Below are 18451 nucleotides of genomic sequence, written 5' to 3'. Positions count from 1 at the left end.
TTACATATAGCAATTAGCATCCATAGCTTACACATTTAGTTCTACTTACTTCTACTTTTCAAACAACTATATAACATTGTAAATCCTTAAAACTGCAATTCGGCTACTTATTACAAACTACTAGACAATTATTCTTACATGTGGGTTCATAGCTCCCCAACGGAGTCGTTTAGCGTTTCCTCTTGCACAAGTAAATAATTCCCTCTCTAGCACAACTTTTCCGTAACGAAATTTTGCAGTGTTTGGAAAATTTCTCCTAACCAAAATCACAACATGAACAACACTTAAATATATCCCAAGTGTTGCCCAAGTGTTTGCAAGATTACCTACCCCCATCATTGCACACACATTCATATACAACCGTGCCAAATTTGAGGCCACTGAACGGCGAACAGTGATCGACGGTAACAGATTTCGGTATAAAAAATTTTGAAATAAAGCAAATCCCGCCCAAACTAATCTTCATGTCGCAGAGGGATAATATCGTCATTCCATGTTCCACAAAGTGCCTAATCTCAAAAGTCTATAGATAATGTGTCTTTTTAAAAATTTCCGATCCAAAATATGACTTATCCCGTAATAGCTCCTATAAGTATGTTTTTTATTTTTACCTCCAAAAAAGACTTTCTAACATAGGTATTTTCAAATTAAAATATAAACAAGACATTTTTCAGCGCGCACACACAAAACTCATCCTTCAAACTCCATCAAACCAACAATACCCTTCGGCCTTCCTAAGTTACAAGTGAATCTTTAAGATTATTGGGCCTCAACAATTTCTCGGCCCAATATCAACGAACAAGACTATGTTACAAGCTTACAAGTAGACACTACTTTATATAAATTCTCACCAAAAATATCTTCAACAAATTATAAGTAAAAGCTGTCATACACTTTACTTCTGTTCTTTTCGGAATTGGAATCCAGCTATACACTTATTTCCGAATTCAATATGACGACAATCTGAATATGAAACAAACATATTTAATTTCATTACCTAAATATCAAATATCAATAACATCGTCTAAGTTGGTATTAACAACACAACATTAAAAAGTCATTGTTACAAAAATTAACTAAAACTTCCCACCAAACAAAATACATCAAAAAACGAATATATTATATAGCAGAAATTAATCTAAACTTAAATCTTCTTCTTCCTTAATATCCTGTCGGAAACTCGCATCTTCCATACTCTGCATATTCAAACCAATCAGCTTCTTAATTAGATTCATAAAACACACTTTAAAATATCTAATCAAACCCCAAAAAAAATATCATAGGATTCTCTTTAACACCAAGATGACGTAAACCCACGTCACATTAAACACTAGTGATCTATGTTCACGTGGGAACATTTGACCTCTGTCGTGTCGTCCACACAAAATTTAACCACACATACACTACCCTAAAAATACGCTACCCTAATCAGCGTAGTTTAGCATGAAAAGCCCCACACCAACTCTTAACATGCGCCACACACAAAAAAAAAGTTATACTTACTCGGTGGTTGGCTAACGACGTAAGCGGCGCCGCCGAAGTAACAACTCCCACCGGCACGACCCTTCTTCTGGTAATAACTATTGAAAGCAAACGAAGCGTGAGCCTCAAGTGTATCAGGACTATAACAGTTAGCACCAGGTTGAATAGGACGACAATCAGCACCACCTTCACCACAAGCATAATCTAAACCACCTTGTAACCTTTCTTCACCAGCATCACCATTAGCTACACACCAAGTATAACCATTCAAACTCTTCGACACGCCTCCACTCATCGGAGGCTTTGTAACCTGATCTCCTCCAGTGACCGGAGTATGACCACCGTCACGGTAATGTTTCAACCCCTCTGTTGTGAAAGGAATGTCGTAGACTTTCTTCTCATCAGGGAAGAAGAGACCATAGTTTCTCTCCGACGTTGGACCTAACTTCTTGTTCTCGTTGAACAGAGCGAAAAGATAGACCGTTAGATCTGCTTTAGGACGTAACGGTGTACCTCCACGTGTCAAGATCCGACGGATTAAGTTTCCGTTGTAAGAAGCTGCGTTAGCTAGAGTAGCTCCGACTTCATTCTCATCTCCTTTCGACGGCCAACCAGTTTCCGTGACAATGATTTCGATATCATCGTACTTTAAAGCCGACATTGCTGCGAAAACGGCGTCGATTTGAGCGTCGAAGAGATTAAAGTATCTCAAACCATTACCAGAATCAACCATTCCTGGATTCTCTCTAAGCAAAGCATAATCTAAAGGAATGACGTCAGAGTTTCCTTCATAAGCAAAGAAAGGATAGACATTGATCATAAGTCTTGAACCAGTTTCACGTAAGAAGTCAAGCATTGGTTTGATAACAGAGTCAATAAGTTCTGGTCGGAAAGAACCGGAGGAAGAAGGGTAAGAGTTTTGAAGAGCGCTTAAAGCAAGAGGAGAAGAGATTTTAATGTCGGAGTGGAGATTGAAACTCATAAGAGCTTTGTGAATGTTTCTCATTGCAGGGATCAAGAAGCTTGTAGTGTTGTGTGTATCAACGAAGACTTCGTTACCAACAGCTATTGATTCGATCTGTGTTGAAGGATGATAAGCTGCTACGTTGCGTTTGACCCATGAGACGGCGAAGGAAGTTCTTTTGGCGGCGGAGAAGAGTAACTCGTTGGGGAGATCTACGGTGACTTTGATTCCAGATCCGGATAATGCTTTGAGAACTGATGGGTCTGCGTCGAAGATTTTGACTCGCGTGATTCCTTGGGATTTTAGTAGTTGGACTACTTTGAATGCGGAGGGGAGTTCGTCGGAGATTCGGCCGTAGTTTACTCCGATGGAACCAGCATCTGTTAAGAAAGAAAAAAAAGACAGAACATAATAAGAACAGAGTTATACAAAAAAAGACAGAACATAATAAGAACAGAGTTATGAGAATGTGGTTTTGAAATGTAATGTTGTTGTTACCTGAGAGTGAAAATGGTGAGAGGAGGAGGAGGAGGAAGATGAGTGGTGTGAGGAGATCCATACTCAGCTTCTTGTGGAGAAGAGAGATGGAGAGAGAGATGAAGATTTGAAGGAGACACAGAGAAAGAGAGAGTGGTGTTGTGGAGAGTGGTAAAGAAGACTGGGTCTTATTATTATCCAGAAGAAATTAATAAGTGAATAATTGATTAGGTACTTATTTTAGTATTGAGATTTTTTTTTTTTCACATGTGACATGTCAAATAATGTGTATCATCTTTCTCCATTATCCCATATTTTCACATGTTGTTGCAGTTTGTATATATGCTTAGAGTTTACAGGTAATCATGAGTGGAATTGATGGGGTTTTTATGGATCTGAATCATTTTTTTTTTTTAGTTGTTCAAACTAAACTAATTGATAGATAGATTATTTGTTTACTACTCTTTGTTTAGAGAGAATGATATTGTTTATGAGTAAAGTTCATTTCTGATTATTTTATTATTGGTAGCAGTATGTAGATAATAGTGTAGCTGTGTTTAGATAATAGTGTGATGGTCATGAAATTTCTTCTAGATTCTTTTAAGTTTTAGTCATTTGTTCATATCAATGAGTATATGACTATGAATAAGTTCAAAAATAAATAAGTAAAACAATAATAGAGGTAACATTGCACGCCGACCCCACCAAGTTTGGGTTAAAAAAAACAAAAACCTATATTTGCTGGCTTTTCTCTAACTGTAGAAAAAACCAAAACCAAGATTAAAACTTAATTTTTAGGTGTTTTATAAAACATATAACTTTATTATTAATCCAAAATGCAAGTTGGAATAAGAAAAAAAATGAGTCAATCACTTAAATTAATTCATAATTTAGTGTCAATTTATCACTTTTTTTTTTTGATAACATATATACAAGTAAAAGATAAAAGTATTTTTATTTCTTGTAGACTTTGGTTGAGAAGACAAATGTTAGTTGTGTAAAAATGTCTAAAGATTCCTGACGATAGCTACACAAAATTTAAGAAATAATAGTAGACTTTGAATTTGCTTAATTTTGAAGGGATCGAGAAAGTGAGCAAAAAAGAGTGGCACCCACATGACAGAAAATGAGCCGTTTGCGGACCACGATGCCTCATGCCTTGGACTCACGTAGTCTCACTGTTCATAAAGGGCCCATTAACCTCATTGCTCTTGTCTCCTTCCACACGTGTGTGCTCGTGCGGTCGTGCCTGTACTGTTAGTGTGAATGAAGGCTATTAATAAATGGTTACACCATAGCCTCTCTTTTTTTTTTTCGACAATAAAGCCTTTTTTTTTGGGGCAAAAAGAAACTCTGCTAAAAAAACACTTATTTCTACTACGGAAACAAAATGAGTAAAGAAATCGTCATTTGTTGGCAAGTAAGTTAATTACTTTTAATAGTTGTGGTATAATATATTTTTTTTTGAAAAAAATGTCAAAAAAATTGAAACTTTTAGTAAATTTTTAAATGAAAAATGAAAAAAAATATGAACTTTCAAGGGAAAATAGTCAATTAAATCTATAAGTATTTATAATTGACAAATTTATTCTGTAAATATCATGTATACACAATAATTCCTCAATTTAATATTGACGTCATAATTTAAGACATAAATTAGTCAACGTTTAACACTTTAACAAAAGCGTTAGATATGTTTTATTTAAACCTACTCATTCCGTTTCATAATATAAGTTGTTTTGGATCAAATTTTTTGTATCACAATTTAAGTTGTTTTCTAGTTTTTATGCAAATTATATATTATTTTAATATTTTATGATTATTTATATTATGCTGTTTCTTCTATGATTATCTGAACTTTTTAAAAGTAAATATTCTTAATCTGCATGTTTTTAGCTAAAACAACTTATATTGTGAAACGGAGGGAGTATCGAACTAACAAAAAATTATTTCTACTACGGAAACAAAATGAGTAAAGAAATGGTCATGCAAGTAGGTTAGTTACTCGTAATAGTTGTGGTATAATATCTTTTTTTGAAAAAATGTTGAAAAAATTGAAACTTTTAGTAAACTTTTAAATTAGGAATGAAAAAAATTTGAGCTTTCAAAGTTAAAATGGTCAATTAAATCTACAAGTATTTATAATTGACAAATTTATTCTCCAAATATCATGTATACACAATAAATTAGTCAACGTTTAACATTTTAACAAAAGCGTTATATATGTATTATTAAAACCTACTCCCTCCATTTTATAATATAAATTGTCTTAGACCAAATTTTTTGTTTCACAATATAAGTTGTTTTCAAATTTCTATGTAAATTATATATTATTTTAATATTTTACGATTATTTCTATTATCCAGTTTTTTTATTGACTGAACTTTTTAAAAGTAAATATTCTTAATCTGCATGTTTTTAGCTAAAACAACTTATATTGTGAAACGGAGGGAGTATCAAACTAAAAAAAATCGCAAATCCCAGTTTTCTCCCAAATTGAACACAAACCCCTAGGTGATTTTCTAACAAAATCAAAACAAAGAGAAATTAATTTCACATAGCCTCCATGAACAGAAAATGACTCAAGCTTCCAATTCGAAGGCAATCTGAAATCCAAACGAAAGCCATTGTTGAAGATGAGAGATTGGAAACTGAAATTGAAGACGAAGGAGATGAATCATCTCACGATTCTTGTGTAAACGAAGATGATTGCCCAGTTATTGTTGAAGATAACAGAGGATATATAGAGGTAGAGATAGATCCAGCTGAAAAAGAAAGATTTTGGGCTTGATGCTAGTGTAGATGCAACTAGTATTGACTCTGACAGCAACGGGGATGATATTTGGGACGACAAGAAGATACCAGATCCATTATCATTATCAGATGATGAAGAAGAGAAAGTAGAAAGACCATTCACTTTTAGAGAGAGTTGTGATGATCTATTAGCATTGCATAAGACATTCAACAATGCAGATGAAATCAAGAATGCACTATTGAGGTATTCACTTAAAACTCAATACGATATCAAAATGTACAAGTCATCGTCAAATAGGCTTGGGGCAAAGTGCACACAACACATCAAAGAAAAATGTCAATGGAGAGTGTATTGCTCATTTGAGAAGAGGAAAAATAAGTTAATGATATGGATCTTTCAGAATGAGCATATTTGTGTAAGGTCTGGTAACACAAAGCTTTTGACGAGTGGAACTATTGTGCAACTTTACGAGGAAAGGCTTAGTGTGAATCTGAAGATAAAATCTCAGGAAATGGTAGATGAAATTAAGAGGGGGTACAATATGATTGTTAGTGTGCATCAGTGAGCAAAGAGGTTGCTAAAAGCTAAAAGAAAAGCAAGTCATGAATCTCATTTTGCTAGAATATGGGATTATCAAGAAGAGATACGTATATCTAATGATGGTACAACGATGGAGATTGAGACGATTCCTGGGCCAAATCCTGAAAGCTTGCAAAGATACTACTGTCTCTATGTATGTTTTGAAGCTTTGAAGAAATCTTGGAAGCAGTCCTGTAGGCCTATTATTGGTTTAGATGCTGATTAATGAAATGAGATTTTGATGGTTCCAACCATAGTGGTGATAGTGGTGGTCTTGTATAAACTAACCATTTTATTAGGATTTGATCGTTTACAAACTGTTGAACCGATTGGTAATAGTGGTGGTCTTGCTCTTATGTATTTGAAAGACTATCCGGTTAAGTTCGTTTTTGTTTCTGATCGGCTTATTGATATTGAAACAATTATTGATGGAAATCGAATTTTTATTACTTTTGTATATGGTGATCCGGTAGTTCACTACCGAGAATTAGTTTGGGAGCGTTTGACTCGTATTGGTCTTACACGCTCGGATCCAGTGGTGGATCTACGTAGAGAGGTAGTGGGGCACGTGCCCTATACAGATTTTATAGATTTCTTTAATAGCTTAAGATAAAAATGTGTATCCAGCTTAATTGGTTTAAGTTGCCCCATGCTACATCAAAGAACTAGAGTTCGTGACCCAGACATTTTCTCATTTTTTTTTATTATTTTTTAACTAACTAAATGTGGCTTATATTTTGTGCCCTATACAGATTTATGTTCAAGATCCGCCACTGCTCGGATCCATGGTTTATGATTGGTGACTTTTTAATGAAATAATCGGAAATCATGAGAAGAAGGGTAGTAAAAGTAGGTCGGAATCCTCTTTCCTCCCATTTCGTTGTATGATTGAAAATTGTGGGATGATTGATGTGTCATCTCATGGGAATTTGTTTTCATGGGTGGGAAGACGTAGTTGTGGAGTTACGGGGCGGAGAGTTCGTAAGATCATTAAATCGAGATTAGATAGAGCTATGGCGAATGAGGAATGGCATACTATTTTTTCCCACACCAATGTGGAGTATCTCAAATTATGGGGTTCTGATCATAGACCTCTCCTAGCATCAATCCAAAATAGCCCACAAAAATACTTTAAACCCTTTATTTTCGATAAAAGATGGCTTGGTAAGCCGGGGTTTAAAGAATCAGTTCATGGAGGATGGGATATCCCTTCACAAGAAGGAGTTCTTTTCACTCAAAAAGTTAAAAATTGTAGGAAATCCATTTCTCTATGGAAGAAATCGAGTTCCTCAAACTCTGAGAAGAAAATTTTGGAATTACAAACTCAGATCGACCTTGCTCAAGAAGATGAGTCTATCTCCGCTGAAGATCTATTAGCACTAAACTGGAAGCTTTGCGATGCTTATAGAGAAGAGGAGATATTCTCGCGTCTAAAAAGTCGGGAGTTGTGGTTTAAAGAGGGTGATAAAAACACAAAATATTTTCATGCTACTACCAAACAAAAGAGAGCAAGGAATAAGATTATTGGTTTATTGAACCAAGATGGTCTTTGGGTAGACAAGGAGGTGGATTTGGAAAGACTTGCGGTTGATTACTTTAAAGATTTGTTTACCACCTCGGAGCCACAAAACTTCCATTCCGCTCTTCGGGATCTGCCAGTGATGATATCTGAAGATATGAATCAGAGACTCACTAAAGAGATTTCCCCAGAAGAAGTTAAGCGCGCTCTTTTCTCGCTTAATCCGGACAAAGCTCCGGGTCCGGATGGTATGACAGCTCTATTCTACCAACGTTTTTGGGATTTGACTGGACCAGATCTTGTTAAAGTTGTTCAAAATTTCCATTCATCCGGCTCTTTTGAAGAGCATCTGAATGAGACAAATATCTGTTTAATTCCAAAAACAGACAGACCACGGAAAATGGCGGAATTCCGTCCAATCAGCCTGTGTAATGTTAGTTACAAAGTTATTTCAAAAGTCCTTAGCTCTCGTCTAAAAAAGATTCTTCCGGATTTAATATCCGAGACCCAATCTGCCTTTGTGGCCGGGCGACTTATCACTGATAATATTCTTATAGCTCAGGAAAACTTTCACGCGCTTCGGACAAACCCGGCTTGTAGGAAAAAGTTCATGGCTATAAAGACTGATATGAGTAAAGCTTATGATCGTGTTGAATGGTCATTTCTTTGAGCTCTCATGTTGAAGATGGGTTTCGCCCAGAAATGGGTAGACTTGATTAATTTTTGTATATCCTCAGTCTCTTATAAAGTTCTCCTAAATGGGACACCAAGAGGTTTTATCAAACCAACAAGGGGAATTAGACAAGGCGATCATATTTCTCCGTTCCTTTTTATCTTGTGTACGGAAGTTTTGGTGGCGAATCTCAAAGATGCGGAATGGAATGGCCGAATCCAAGGTCTTCAAATCTCACGCGCAAGCCCTTCTACTTCGCATCTCCTGTTTGCAGACGATAATTTATTTTTTTGTAAAGCTGATCCATCCCAAGGTCAAGAAATCATCAATATTCTCCGCATTTATGGCGAGGCATCGGGACAACGGTTAAATGCTGCTAAGTCTTTTGATGATTTTAACCATCAAAGTTTATAATAAAATGGTTAAATTTTGTTAATTAAGTTTATAATAAAATGGTTAAATTTTGTTAATTAAATCAGTTTATACAAGCTGTTAAATTGTTTTTAAGTAAAAGATGGAAGAGTTAACTTTCCGTAACGTTTCTTATATACATTTAGAAAGATATCTTATAAACTTTATGATACCCTACATTGTGCTCGTTTTCTATTTAATTATATCTTATATATATGTATAAGATTTATTTATTTCTCAAACGTTATGGAAAGTTAACTCCGTCATTTTTTTGTTAACGAAAATTTATCGAGATGCCTAAAATAATCCGGTAACTTAACTATTTTATTATAAAGTCAAATCAAACTTTGACAAAAGTTTATGTTTTTTCGTACCAAATTTGAAAGTTCGGCATTTTTTGACATTTTCCCAAAAACATTTTTCTTACCTTACGTTTTACGAACCTATTCACGAAGTTTTCTAAATTTTTGGGATTATCAAATCATAATGAAAAATGGTTAATTTCTGATTATTTCTATAATTGTGAAAGACATCATTTTAGCAACTAGAATGACCTAATCTACCTAAATATAATGGTTAAAAATATTTCACAATGCTGTACTCACGAAAATATAATACATTTTTTTGAATCGTTTATGTTCCTTCTTGTCGTTTATACAAAACTCTTTACAAATGACTTAACCAAATTTGTATTTAGCTTCATATTTTGGATTAATATTAATTTTTAAAAACTTAACCAACAAATTTTAGTAATAATTAATTAATTGTGAGAGATATAATAAATTGTGTAGTCACAAATATATGCGGAAAAGTTACAAAATAACTTTTTTTAGAAAATTGTATACTCATGTTTTAAGGGATAATTACTCAATTAAGGTTTTAAAAGTTTGGCATTATTATTGAGAATGGTGAATATTTCATAATTCTTTTTGTGATTGACAAGTTAACATTACTAGATTTTTGTAAGAAATGTTAATAAATTGTAGATTAGTTTTTATATTTATAAAAAAGGAAAAATAGTCTATTTATAAAACAAAAACTACTCTCTACCATTTTCGTACGATAAATTATTTACTTTAAAAATAAATAACTCGTCCATTGGACTAGTCCTAATCTAGTGTGTATATATATATGAATGAAAAAATGAAGAATTTTTAATAGAACCGGACTTGGTTATTTTGCAAATGGGTCCATAGGCATGTCTGAGGATTGGTGGAATGAGCGGTGTAAGGTAAATAACTCAATATTAAGCTTCTTCTATTGGTTCATGAGTCCATTAATATTTCTGATTAGTGTTTCTTTTCTTGTTCTCATTGTTTATTTTAAGGAATGAACTGGAGCTAAGAAAATAAAAGATAAACTAGTGCCAAACATAGCTGTGATGCAAAAGGTATTTGGTACGTGTCATATAACAGGAGCTGAAGGGTGGACTGCTTAACAAGGCAAAAAGACTCTAGACAAAACAATGTCTTTGTATGAAGATGTTGATCCTGATGTAGATAGTGATGCTGAATCGAGGCAGATTCCTCCTACTCAAGATGTTGATCATGATGCCGATGCTGATGCCGAATCATGGTAGATCCCTCCCAATATTAGCAATGGTCCCTCAACATCTAATATTGGCAATGGTCCAAAAAACGATCAAAGTTTGTACCAGCAGGAGGAGAAGTTATAGCAGAAGTGATTAGGAAAAGTGTTGAGTCACGGGATAAGATTATTTCCCGCAAGAACGAACTAATAGAGAGACACCCTGAGTTAACTTGTAGTCATTTTTGAGCTATGGAGGTTCTACATTCACTGCCTACAATAAGGATGTGGTATCCTTTGTACAACGCAACAATTCAACATCTCAAGGAAGATATTAACAATTGTCAGACCTTCTTATTTTATGAAGATGATGATAACAAGGTTCTCTACTAGGAGTATGCCACTAGTGAAAGCAGGGATGTGTGGTGAAAGCAGTGTCTAGTGTATTGTGTCTTTCATGTTTCTACTTTTTTTGTTTGTGAACACTGCTGTAACACCCCTGAACCGTTCTATAAATAAGATGGACAAGAATGCCACTTTGATAAAACTTGCGAACAGTTAACAAAGTTTAACGAATAAATTCGAACCTAAGTCATCCGTACTACAAGCGTATCCCACTCAGATACGGCTTAGGCTTGCCAACCCTTGCCGAAAAAGAGCGTTTGGGCGGTCCATAATCATTTAAGGACAAGCAGCGAAATATAAAACATCTTTATATCACATATATGTTTTATTACACAAATACATTACCGAAATATATAAGTTTTGCCGGCTGGGAGCTTAGACTCCAAAACATACAACCTTATTACTACAAAGTTATTTTACATCAAGGCTAGTAAACCTACACTGGTATTCCTAGCGTCCAAGCCTCCCCTAAAGTTTAACCCACTACTGGTCACCTGCAAAACAAATAGCGTCATGAATAATCTAGGATTACTCAGGGAGACCGGATTCTAACAATTATATTAACCCAACCCAACCCCTAATCACAAAGAATCAATAACAAAAGATTCACTAACAATAAATTAAACAACCACTACCAATCCCCAGTCTAAACATCCTAACAGGCCACTACGAATTCATGATACCCCCCAAGGTGATGCCTCCACACTCCTAGACACGTAAGCCTATAAGAGATTACATCCCTCAATACTACATCGTCATGTAGCGCTTGGCCGGACATGACCCGCTCCAAACCTTTGTAAGCCATAATGTTACGGAATTTCACGCATCGCACAGCAGACGGATAGACTATCATGGTTTACCTAACAATAGGTAACCCCCTATTGCTATACAACAACACGCATAACCATATTCTTATGCTATCCGACAACATAACGGTTATGCTAACAAACGGGCAGCATAACGATTACACAGTCGTTAAGCCTAACTTCATAACCAATCAATCAACCAAGCATAAATGATTATGAAATAATACCAAGTATAAACTAGCAACCTCATGCATAATTTAACATAATAACTAAAACCCAATCTGTGTGCTACTTCACACAGCTCGGTTACTCACAAAGCTCAGCGGAAGGTTTTGGGCCGTGAACTTCTCCGATTGTTCTCCGTTTTCCCGAAACATTTTTTAAGTGGTTTCTATTCGCAGGTGTATGTTCTAAGGGTCGGAAATGTGGGCTATTTATAGGTTTTTGGGCGAGCTAGTTAGGTGAGGCGCTGGGGACACATGTCGTGGCCGTTGCCACTAAGCTATGCTCAATGGGCGACACCCGAACCTGACACATCGTGGAGGCGACACCCGGCCGTGAGTCACCGCCCAGCTGTCGGTAGAACGTCCTCAGCCACACATTAAGTCGGCCCGCTTAAGCACCTCCGTGGCCGGTCAAGGACCACTTGATCTTCGCGGGCGGACATGGCCGATTTTCAACCACAGCAAATCGGAGCATCTTACCCACCTGCTCGCCGCCATAAGCTGGTCGATGACGTGGCCGACTCTTGGCCGCACCTCTACTGCACACGCCGACCATGGTTGAACACACGTATGCCTCGGCCGAATTCACGCCGCCACAGGTTGCCCACACTTCGTCCTCAGACACACCACGGACGAGGTCCTTAAATTGTTTTCTCGCAAAGATCCAACTTAAAAATTCTCGCCCACCTCTAAGTTTTCCTTACTTTAACCATCCTAAGCTAATCCTAAGGTTTCCTTACCCAAAGTGGCTAAGTCACTTACCACTGGAACATGACTCGTTGAATAGATGAATTGCCAAATTCCTCGGATTAAGCTTTCCCGTCTATAGTCCACGTACGGGGCATTACAACTGCCATCTTTAATAGTAATAAATTTTGATCCATAGCTTTTTTTGTAAATATATTGCTTGGATGTGATAAACAAAGGGGAGCAGTTGACTTACGATTACCAGTAAATGTTAAGTTGTGTGATATTTGGTGCAGATCAAGATTGTTGTTGTGATGTAGTGTGTTGCCTTAAAAACGCTAGGTGCAAAACCTTGCAAAACTAAGAATAGAACCTTATAAGAAGTTGTGGTGCAATGTGTTGCAGAAAAAAACTAGGTGCATGTAAAGTGACCTGGAAAACACCAATGGTAAATTTGAACTTTGCCTTACTTTTTCCTAGTCATATCTATACTTATCAGTTTTAAAGAGTTAAGTGTTTCAATATTATTTCGATATTGGACTATGAATGCTCTATATAGCAACTGCAACTTGTAGCTTGTTCATCTCAGTGTGAAACCTACAACTTCACTTTTCGCTTCAGTAGTGTATTTACTGTATGTAGTTTGCAGTTAGAGAAATAGAGATGTGATCATGGACTGTGTTATTTGGTTGCAGTTCTTAAAATAGCTTCAACAAGTGGCGTGTTACAAAACTAAATAGTACTGGTGTAGAATTGATCATCAAATTATGCAGGTATGGATCTTGTTTCAGATCGCTTGTTGAATCTTCCACCGAGCTCATAGATATTGGACTCCCTGTTCATTATTGCTTTTTGAGATTATTTCATGTTCATACAATTACTTCATGAATGTCTTGATTAGAGATCTTTATGTCGTGTGGGTCGTTGCTAGATGAATGCCATGTTCTTTTCATTGTCGCTGCGACAACGATCAGCGATCCAGATTTATAACTAACTTGAGACACGTGGCTGTGGTGAGTAACACACGTAACACCATTAAAACATTCGCATCGCCTCCTTTTCACCATTCCAACTATCGCTCATTTTTCCAGCGATACCCGTGGAAATGATCGCAGCTACTCCTTTTTTATTATCCTCCATTTCTTTTACTTCTGTTGATGTTAAAATTCTGGTCGCTTAAAGCTGTCGCAACAACTTTGAACCGAACAGGGCCAAAATAAAAAATCAATCTTTTTAGGGAACTTTAGGTGGCACTGAGTAATATGTGATTCTCATCGCTGTAGTTTTGTCTTGAATTTTATCTAGCTCTGATAACTTAAAGAACCGCCCCTTGACTCCACTTAATATTCTTGTTTTGTAGGAAACATTTAGAGCTTTAATTGAGGATGATGACATGGATTTGGTACTAGAGGATGAGAACAACATGTATGCTCTTTTACAAGACATGTATAGAGGAACTGGAGTGAACACTAGCAGACAATGAGTGAGGACAAATAGAGGTGAAGGTTGGCGTCGTGTCCAACGTTTATGTTTGAATCTAAGGTACAAATTCAAGACATGAACGAATCAACATTTAGGAGCTTATGTAAGACACTTTCAGAACATTATAAGTTAGAGGAATCTTGTCATGTTTATCTTGAGGAGAGTGTTGCAATGTTAATAGAGATGGTTGCACAAGATTTAATTGTACGGGTCTTAGCTGAACGATATCAACATTCACTTAACGTAGTGAAAAGGAAGTTATATGAGATTTTGATTGCTCTTTTGAAACTTGCAGCAAACATAGTGAAACCTACAAGGGGTGATGTCACATATATTAGTCTTTTTATACTTGAGGTTAAGCGCTATATGCCTTATTTTAGGGATTGCATTGGTGCCCTTGATGGTACTCATGTACCCGTGCATCCTCCATCAAGGTTTTTAGAGCGATTTATATGTAGAAAATCCGAACCAACTATGAATATTCTCGCTATGTATAATTTTAGTCTAAAGTTCCCATAAGCCTATGTTGGAGTTCCTAGAAAAGCACATGACACGAAGGTGCTATCATAATGTGCTACCCACATCACTGTTTTTCCTCATCCTCCGGTTGAAAAGTATAATTTAGTGGATCCTGGTTATCCAACTAGAAGTGGATATTTAGGTCCTCAGCATAGGATTAGATACCATTTAGATTAGTTCAATAGAGGAGAACCACCTACAATCACTAAAAAATGTTTAACCATAAACATGCTAGTTTGAGATCAGTAATCGAGAGAACTTTTGGTTTGTGGAAGACTAAGTGGAGAATTCTAGATAGGAAACATCCCAAGTTTGAGTTGAAGAAGTGGGTTAAGATTGAAACCTCAACAATGGCGTTACATAATTTTATACGAGATTCAGAACAAGAAGATAGTGATTTTCAACATTGAAAAATGGTGGAATCATATGAGCAGCATGGTGATGAAAATGTTGGACATGTTCCATATGTACTTGCTGGTGACAAAATTATGGAGGCTATGCAGGATTCTATCACTATAGAGAGTCAGAGATGGCCTAAGGAACGAGACTTCCTTATTAGCAGAAGTTTTAAGACGGTGTGTTTTAAGGATTATCTATATTTGATAAAACCTTATATTGGTGTTGTTTCATCTCTTTTAGCATATATAAGACTGAAGATATTAACATTTTTGGAGTTTGTTTGGTAATAATGTTGTTCATTAATTTCATAACATATGTTTATATGTTTTGGTTCTTATATAAGAAAAACAAATTCATGAAAATGCAAGTTTAAATGTCAAATAAAATAATTTGAAATTTATTTAACTGTAAAAATATATTTGATTAGTAAAATTAACATTACTATGGTTAGATTAAGAATTAAAATATAATTAGATGAAAACATGGAAGTTTAGTTATTTTTTCTTATCAAAAGCATCTAGAAGGATCATCGAGCTGAACAAACAAACAAAGTTTTAAAGAAAAACAGTTAGATGGATCTCCAGCTTAACCAACAAAAATAGAAACGAACATCGCTCAGATGAATTAGTCAGATGGATAATTTGGATGGACCATTTAGATGCATATCCCTAAGGAGCAAACAAACACGACGTTAGGTCTATTTAAATAACCTCTCGAAACCAACATTGGTAACAGAGAAATCAATTTCCAACATTGCTATTTGTATATCAATACATGGGACAGCCACACACGCAAACATTTCTGATCACGAGAGCATTTATAGCATCAAAGTGATTTTGAGGAGAATCATCAAAATCATCAAAACTTAAGAAACTTAAGAGGACTCACATATACCATTTGACACTCAAACTAACAAAAGCACCAATCGCTCATTTCCAAATTAAAAGAATTGAACATCTAAAACAAGTATAGAATCACAAGTCAATGAAATGCCTAAATTGAATAAGCAAAGAGACCAAAACTCAATTAATCTAAACTTGAAAGCAATAATTTGTTACCTTAATATCACAAAACCTGCTTCTTGTCCAATCTTTGAATCTTGCATTTGCAACTTCTCAGGAAGCAACCATGTCAATCCCTGCAACATAAGAAATATAATTGGCGAATTATCAGCTGTAAAAGGCAAAGAGACAACCCCTAAAACAGATGATAAATAGGGCTAATCATTTCTTCCTAAAGTTCACTAGAAACCAATCTATTGAATCAAAATCAAAGCTATCACAAAAACAGAGAACACAAAAGCTAAAAAGAAAACTGATTCACTTTAACAAATTTCAAAACTTTCTGTAAAGCACACAAATATGGATGGATTTATGAATCAATGAGAAGGCAAGCTCCATGATACTTAGAGATTCAACGAAAAAAAATCACCAAATTGAGAGTAGCTACACAAGCTAAGAGAACACAAATCAAAATTTTCAAAAGATTTCAATAGCTGTGAATAACGAAATTACCTTGCTTTGCTTTGTGTATGGAGATTCTCCTTCAAGCAGAGAACTTCAAAAGCTCTTCGAGGTCAAGAAGAGAACTTCAGAAACAAAACCCACTACTTCGAGATCGATGAGCTTACTTTGAAATCGCGAGCAGATCCAAATCATGTAAAAGAGAACAAGAGATTTCAGATCGTGTAAAAGAGAAGAAGAGAAAATTTTAGATCGCGGCGTAAATCGTGTTGGCTTTAGGGTTTGATTTTTTTTTTTGTGTGATTTCTTAAAGATATTAAGCGTGTTTAGGTCATTTGTTACATTAATCGCAGCTTTTTAATCGTTGCCGCTGAATTAAATCAGCGTTCAAAATTACTCGCTGCAGCATTTTGACGTAAGTACGTGCAGCAACAAAACGTACAACGTAATCTGCGTTTGCCGCAACCGTAACTACCCGCAACGACGAAACGAACAACATAATTCTAATTTCGGTATAATGGAATGATTTTAGAAAGGAAAAAAATAATATCATTTCAAATACATCATCCAAATCATTCGTTTATATAATTTATTTGGATTCAAATGAAGAAAATGGGCTTTTATTTTCAGTACCACTAGAATTACTAACTAGTAACTACGTATACTACTAAAAAAACCAAGTGATTTACAAAAACCGATTATTTTTTTTATTTCAACTGGCCCAATAATATTTTACTCAGCCGACACATACATATGGGCTCTTAATGGGCCATATGTTAACTATATCAACGGTTAGGGTTTACATGAAGCAATTAGGGTTTTAAGTTATGCCGCCTCATAACCATCTATATAAATACAGATTCTCTTCGGTCTCTCATATCATCAGCCACTTTTCTAGCTTATTCGACCTAATGGTTTACACAGATACATTTAGTATTTCGATTCTCTATTATCGTGTTTGATTGTTTTTGGTTATTCGGTATTATGTCTCTTCCCGATGAAGAAGCAATCCCATAGATAGGAAGTGCCGTATGACACTTTACACAACAACGGACTGAACGACGATGCATCCGGTGAAATCTCCCAATCCCCGATCAGTCAAACACGAACTCGTATCCGGATCCAAACCCCCGGATCCGTTTACGGTCGGGTACTGACTCCTCGGCCGGGTCTTCACCGTACTTCCCACCGTTCTGTGTCCGTTGTGTGGTTGATTTGACAAGGGTTCGCTGAGGGTTTTTAATTTTTGGTTTAAGAAAAATTGTCCGATGCCACGTCGACGGTAGCTTTAGGGCAATGATCCTCGATGCTACATTGGACATAAACAAATGTACGTGTTTCGCTTACTGATAGGAACCTGTGGATCTTGAATTGATTTACGATCTACGGAGCCATTTCGGCGATTACATTTTTTTGATTTGTTTTATTGGGATGATTACCGATGATGATTATTGCTAAACTATGGAATTACCGTCTGAGTTTATTCTTTGACGAGAAAAACGCTGGCTTACTGAGGTTTCCCAATTTTTTTGTAATCAAGTTTTCAAAATTATTCAATTTTTGTATGTTTTTACTGATGTTGGAACTCAATGAAGATGTTTTTCCTTTGTAAGTTCTTACAAGAACTCAATTTTTGTCAATTACTGTACTAATTAAGACAGATGTTGGAACTCAATGAAGATGATTGTCCTTTGCAAGTTCTTACAAGAACACAATTTTTCTTAATTACTGTAATAATTAAGACAGATGTTGGAACGCAATGAAGATGATTGTCATTTGCAAATTCTTACAAGAACTCAATTTTTGTTAATTACTGAACAACTTTACACAGATGTTGAAACTGTTAATTACTGACTAATTAAGACAGATGTTGATATTCAAAGAAGATGATTCTCTTGCAAGTTCTTATAAGAACTCAATTTTTGTTAATTTCTGTACTAAGTAAAGTAGATGTTGAAACTGTTAATTACTGTACTAATTAAGGCAGATGTTGGAACTCAAACAAGATGATTGTCCTTCGCAAGTTCTTACAAGAACTCGATTTTTGTTTATTGCTGTACTAATTAAGTCAGATGTTGA

The 18451-nt window shown here is 35.6% G+C and overlaps 2 protein-coding genes, 3 long non-coding RNA genes, 3 other non-coding genes and 2 pseudogenes across 10 annotated transcripts; 8 read left to right on the top strand and 2 right to left on the bottom strand.

Moving 5' to 3' along the window:
- Positions 1–851: 851 nt before the first annotated feature.
- Positions 852–3304, bottom strand: AT2G05790 (O-Glycosyl hydrolases family 17 protein). The gene is made up of 3 exons (NM_126593.5): positions 2945–3304; positions 1504–2826; positions 852–1196 (listed from the first exon to the last, which is right to left on the bottom strand). The coding sequence occupies exons 1-3, from the start codon at positions 3003–3005 to the stop codon at positions 1162–1164; spliced, it is 1419 nt and encodes a 472-aa protein (NP_178637.2). The 5' UTR covers positions 3006–3304; the 3' UTR covers positions 852–1161.
- A 745-nt stretch (positions 3305–4049) lies between these two features.
- Positions 4050–4184, top strand: AT2G05786 (uncharacterized protein; the record flags this gene model as incomplete). Its single annotated transcript, NM_001124807.1, has 1 exon — positions 4050–4184. One exon carries the CDS (start codon positions 4050–4052, stop codon positions 4182–4184), a length of 135 nt encoding a protein of 44 aa, NP_001118279.1.
- A 2145-nt stretch (positions 4185–6329) lies between these two features.
- AT2G05780 lies at positions 6330–8855 on the top strand (annotated as a pseudogene; the record flags this gene model as incomplete). Its single annotated transcript has 1 exon — positions 6330–8855.
- Positions 8856–11981: 3126 nt separating this feature from the next.
- Positions 11982–12433, top strand: AT2G04995. Its single transcript, NR_140057.1, has one exon. It is a non-coding gene; the product is annotated as an other RNA (long non-coding RNA).
- AT2G04985 lies at positions 12057–12470 on the bottom strand. The gene has a single exon (NR_140056.1). It is a non-coding gene; the product is annotated as an other RNA (long non-coding RNA).
- An 854-nt stretch (positions 12471–13324) lies between these two features.
- AT2G04975 lies at positions 13325–13798 on the top strand. The gene has a single exon (NR_140055.1). It is a non-coding gene; the product is annotated as an other RNA (long non-coding RNA).
- Positions 13799–14051: 253 nt separating this feature from the next.
- On the top strand, positions 14052–15175 carry AT2G05770 (annotated as a pseudogene; the record flags this gene model as incomplete). The annotated part of the gene is made up of 1 exon: positions 14052–15175.
- A 2192-nt stretch (positions 15176–17367) lies between these two features.
- Positions 17368–17433, top strand: AT2G04965. The gene has a single exon (NR_140054.1). It is a non-coding gene; the product is annotated as an other RNA (small nucleolar RNA).
- Positions 17434–17634: 201 nt separating this feature from the next.
- AT2G04955 lies at positions 17635–17783 on the top strand. Its single transcript, NR_140053.1, has one exon. It is a non-coding gene; the product is annotated as an other RNA (small nucleolar RNA).
- A 26-nt stretch (positions 17784–17809) lies between these two features.
- On the top strand, positions 17810–17888 carry AT2G05765. The gene has a single exon (NR_140101.1). It is a non-coding gene; the product is annotated as a snoRNA (small nucleolar RNA).
- The last annotated feature ends 563 nt before the right edge of the window (positions 17889–18451 follow it).

This window comes from Arabidopsis thaliana, chromosome 2 (assembly GCF_000001735.4).
Source record: "Arabidopsis thaliana chromosome 2, partial sequence".
Taxonomy (NCBI): Eukaryota; Viridiplantae; Streptophyta; class Magnoliopsida; order Brassicales; family Brassicaceae; genus Arabidopsis; species Arabidopsis thaliana.
This window is presented reverse-complemented; position numbering and strand designations above follow the sequence as displayed.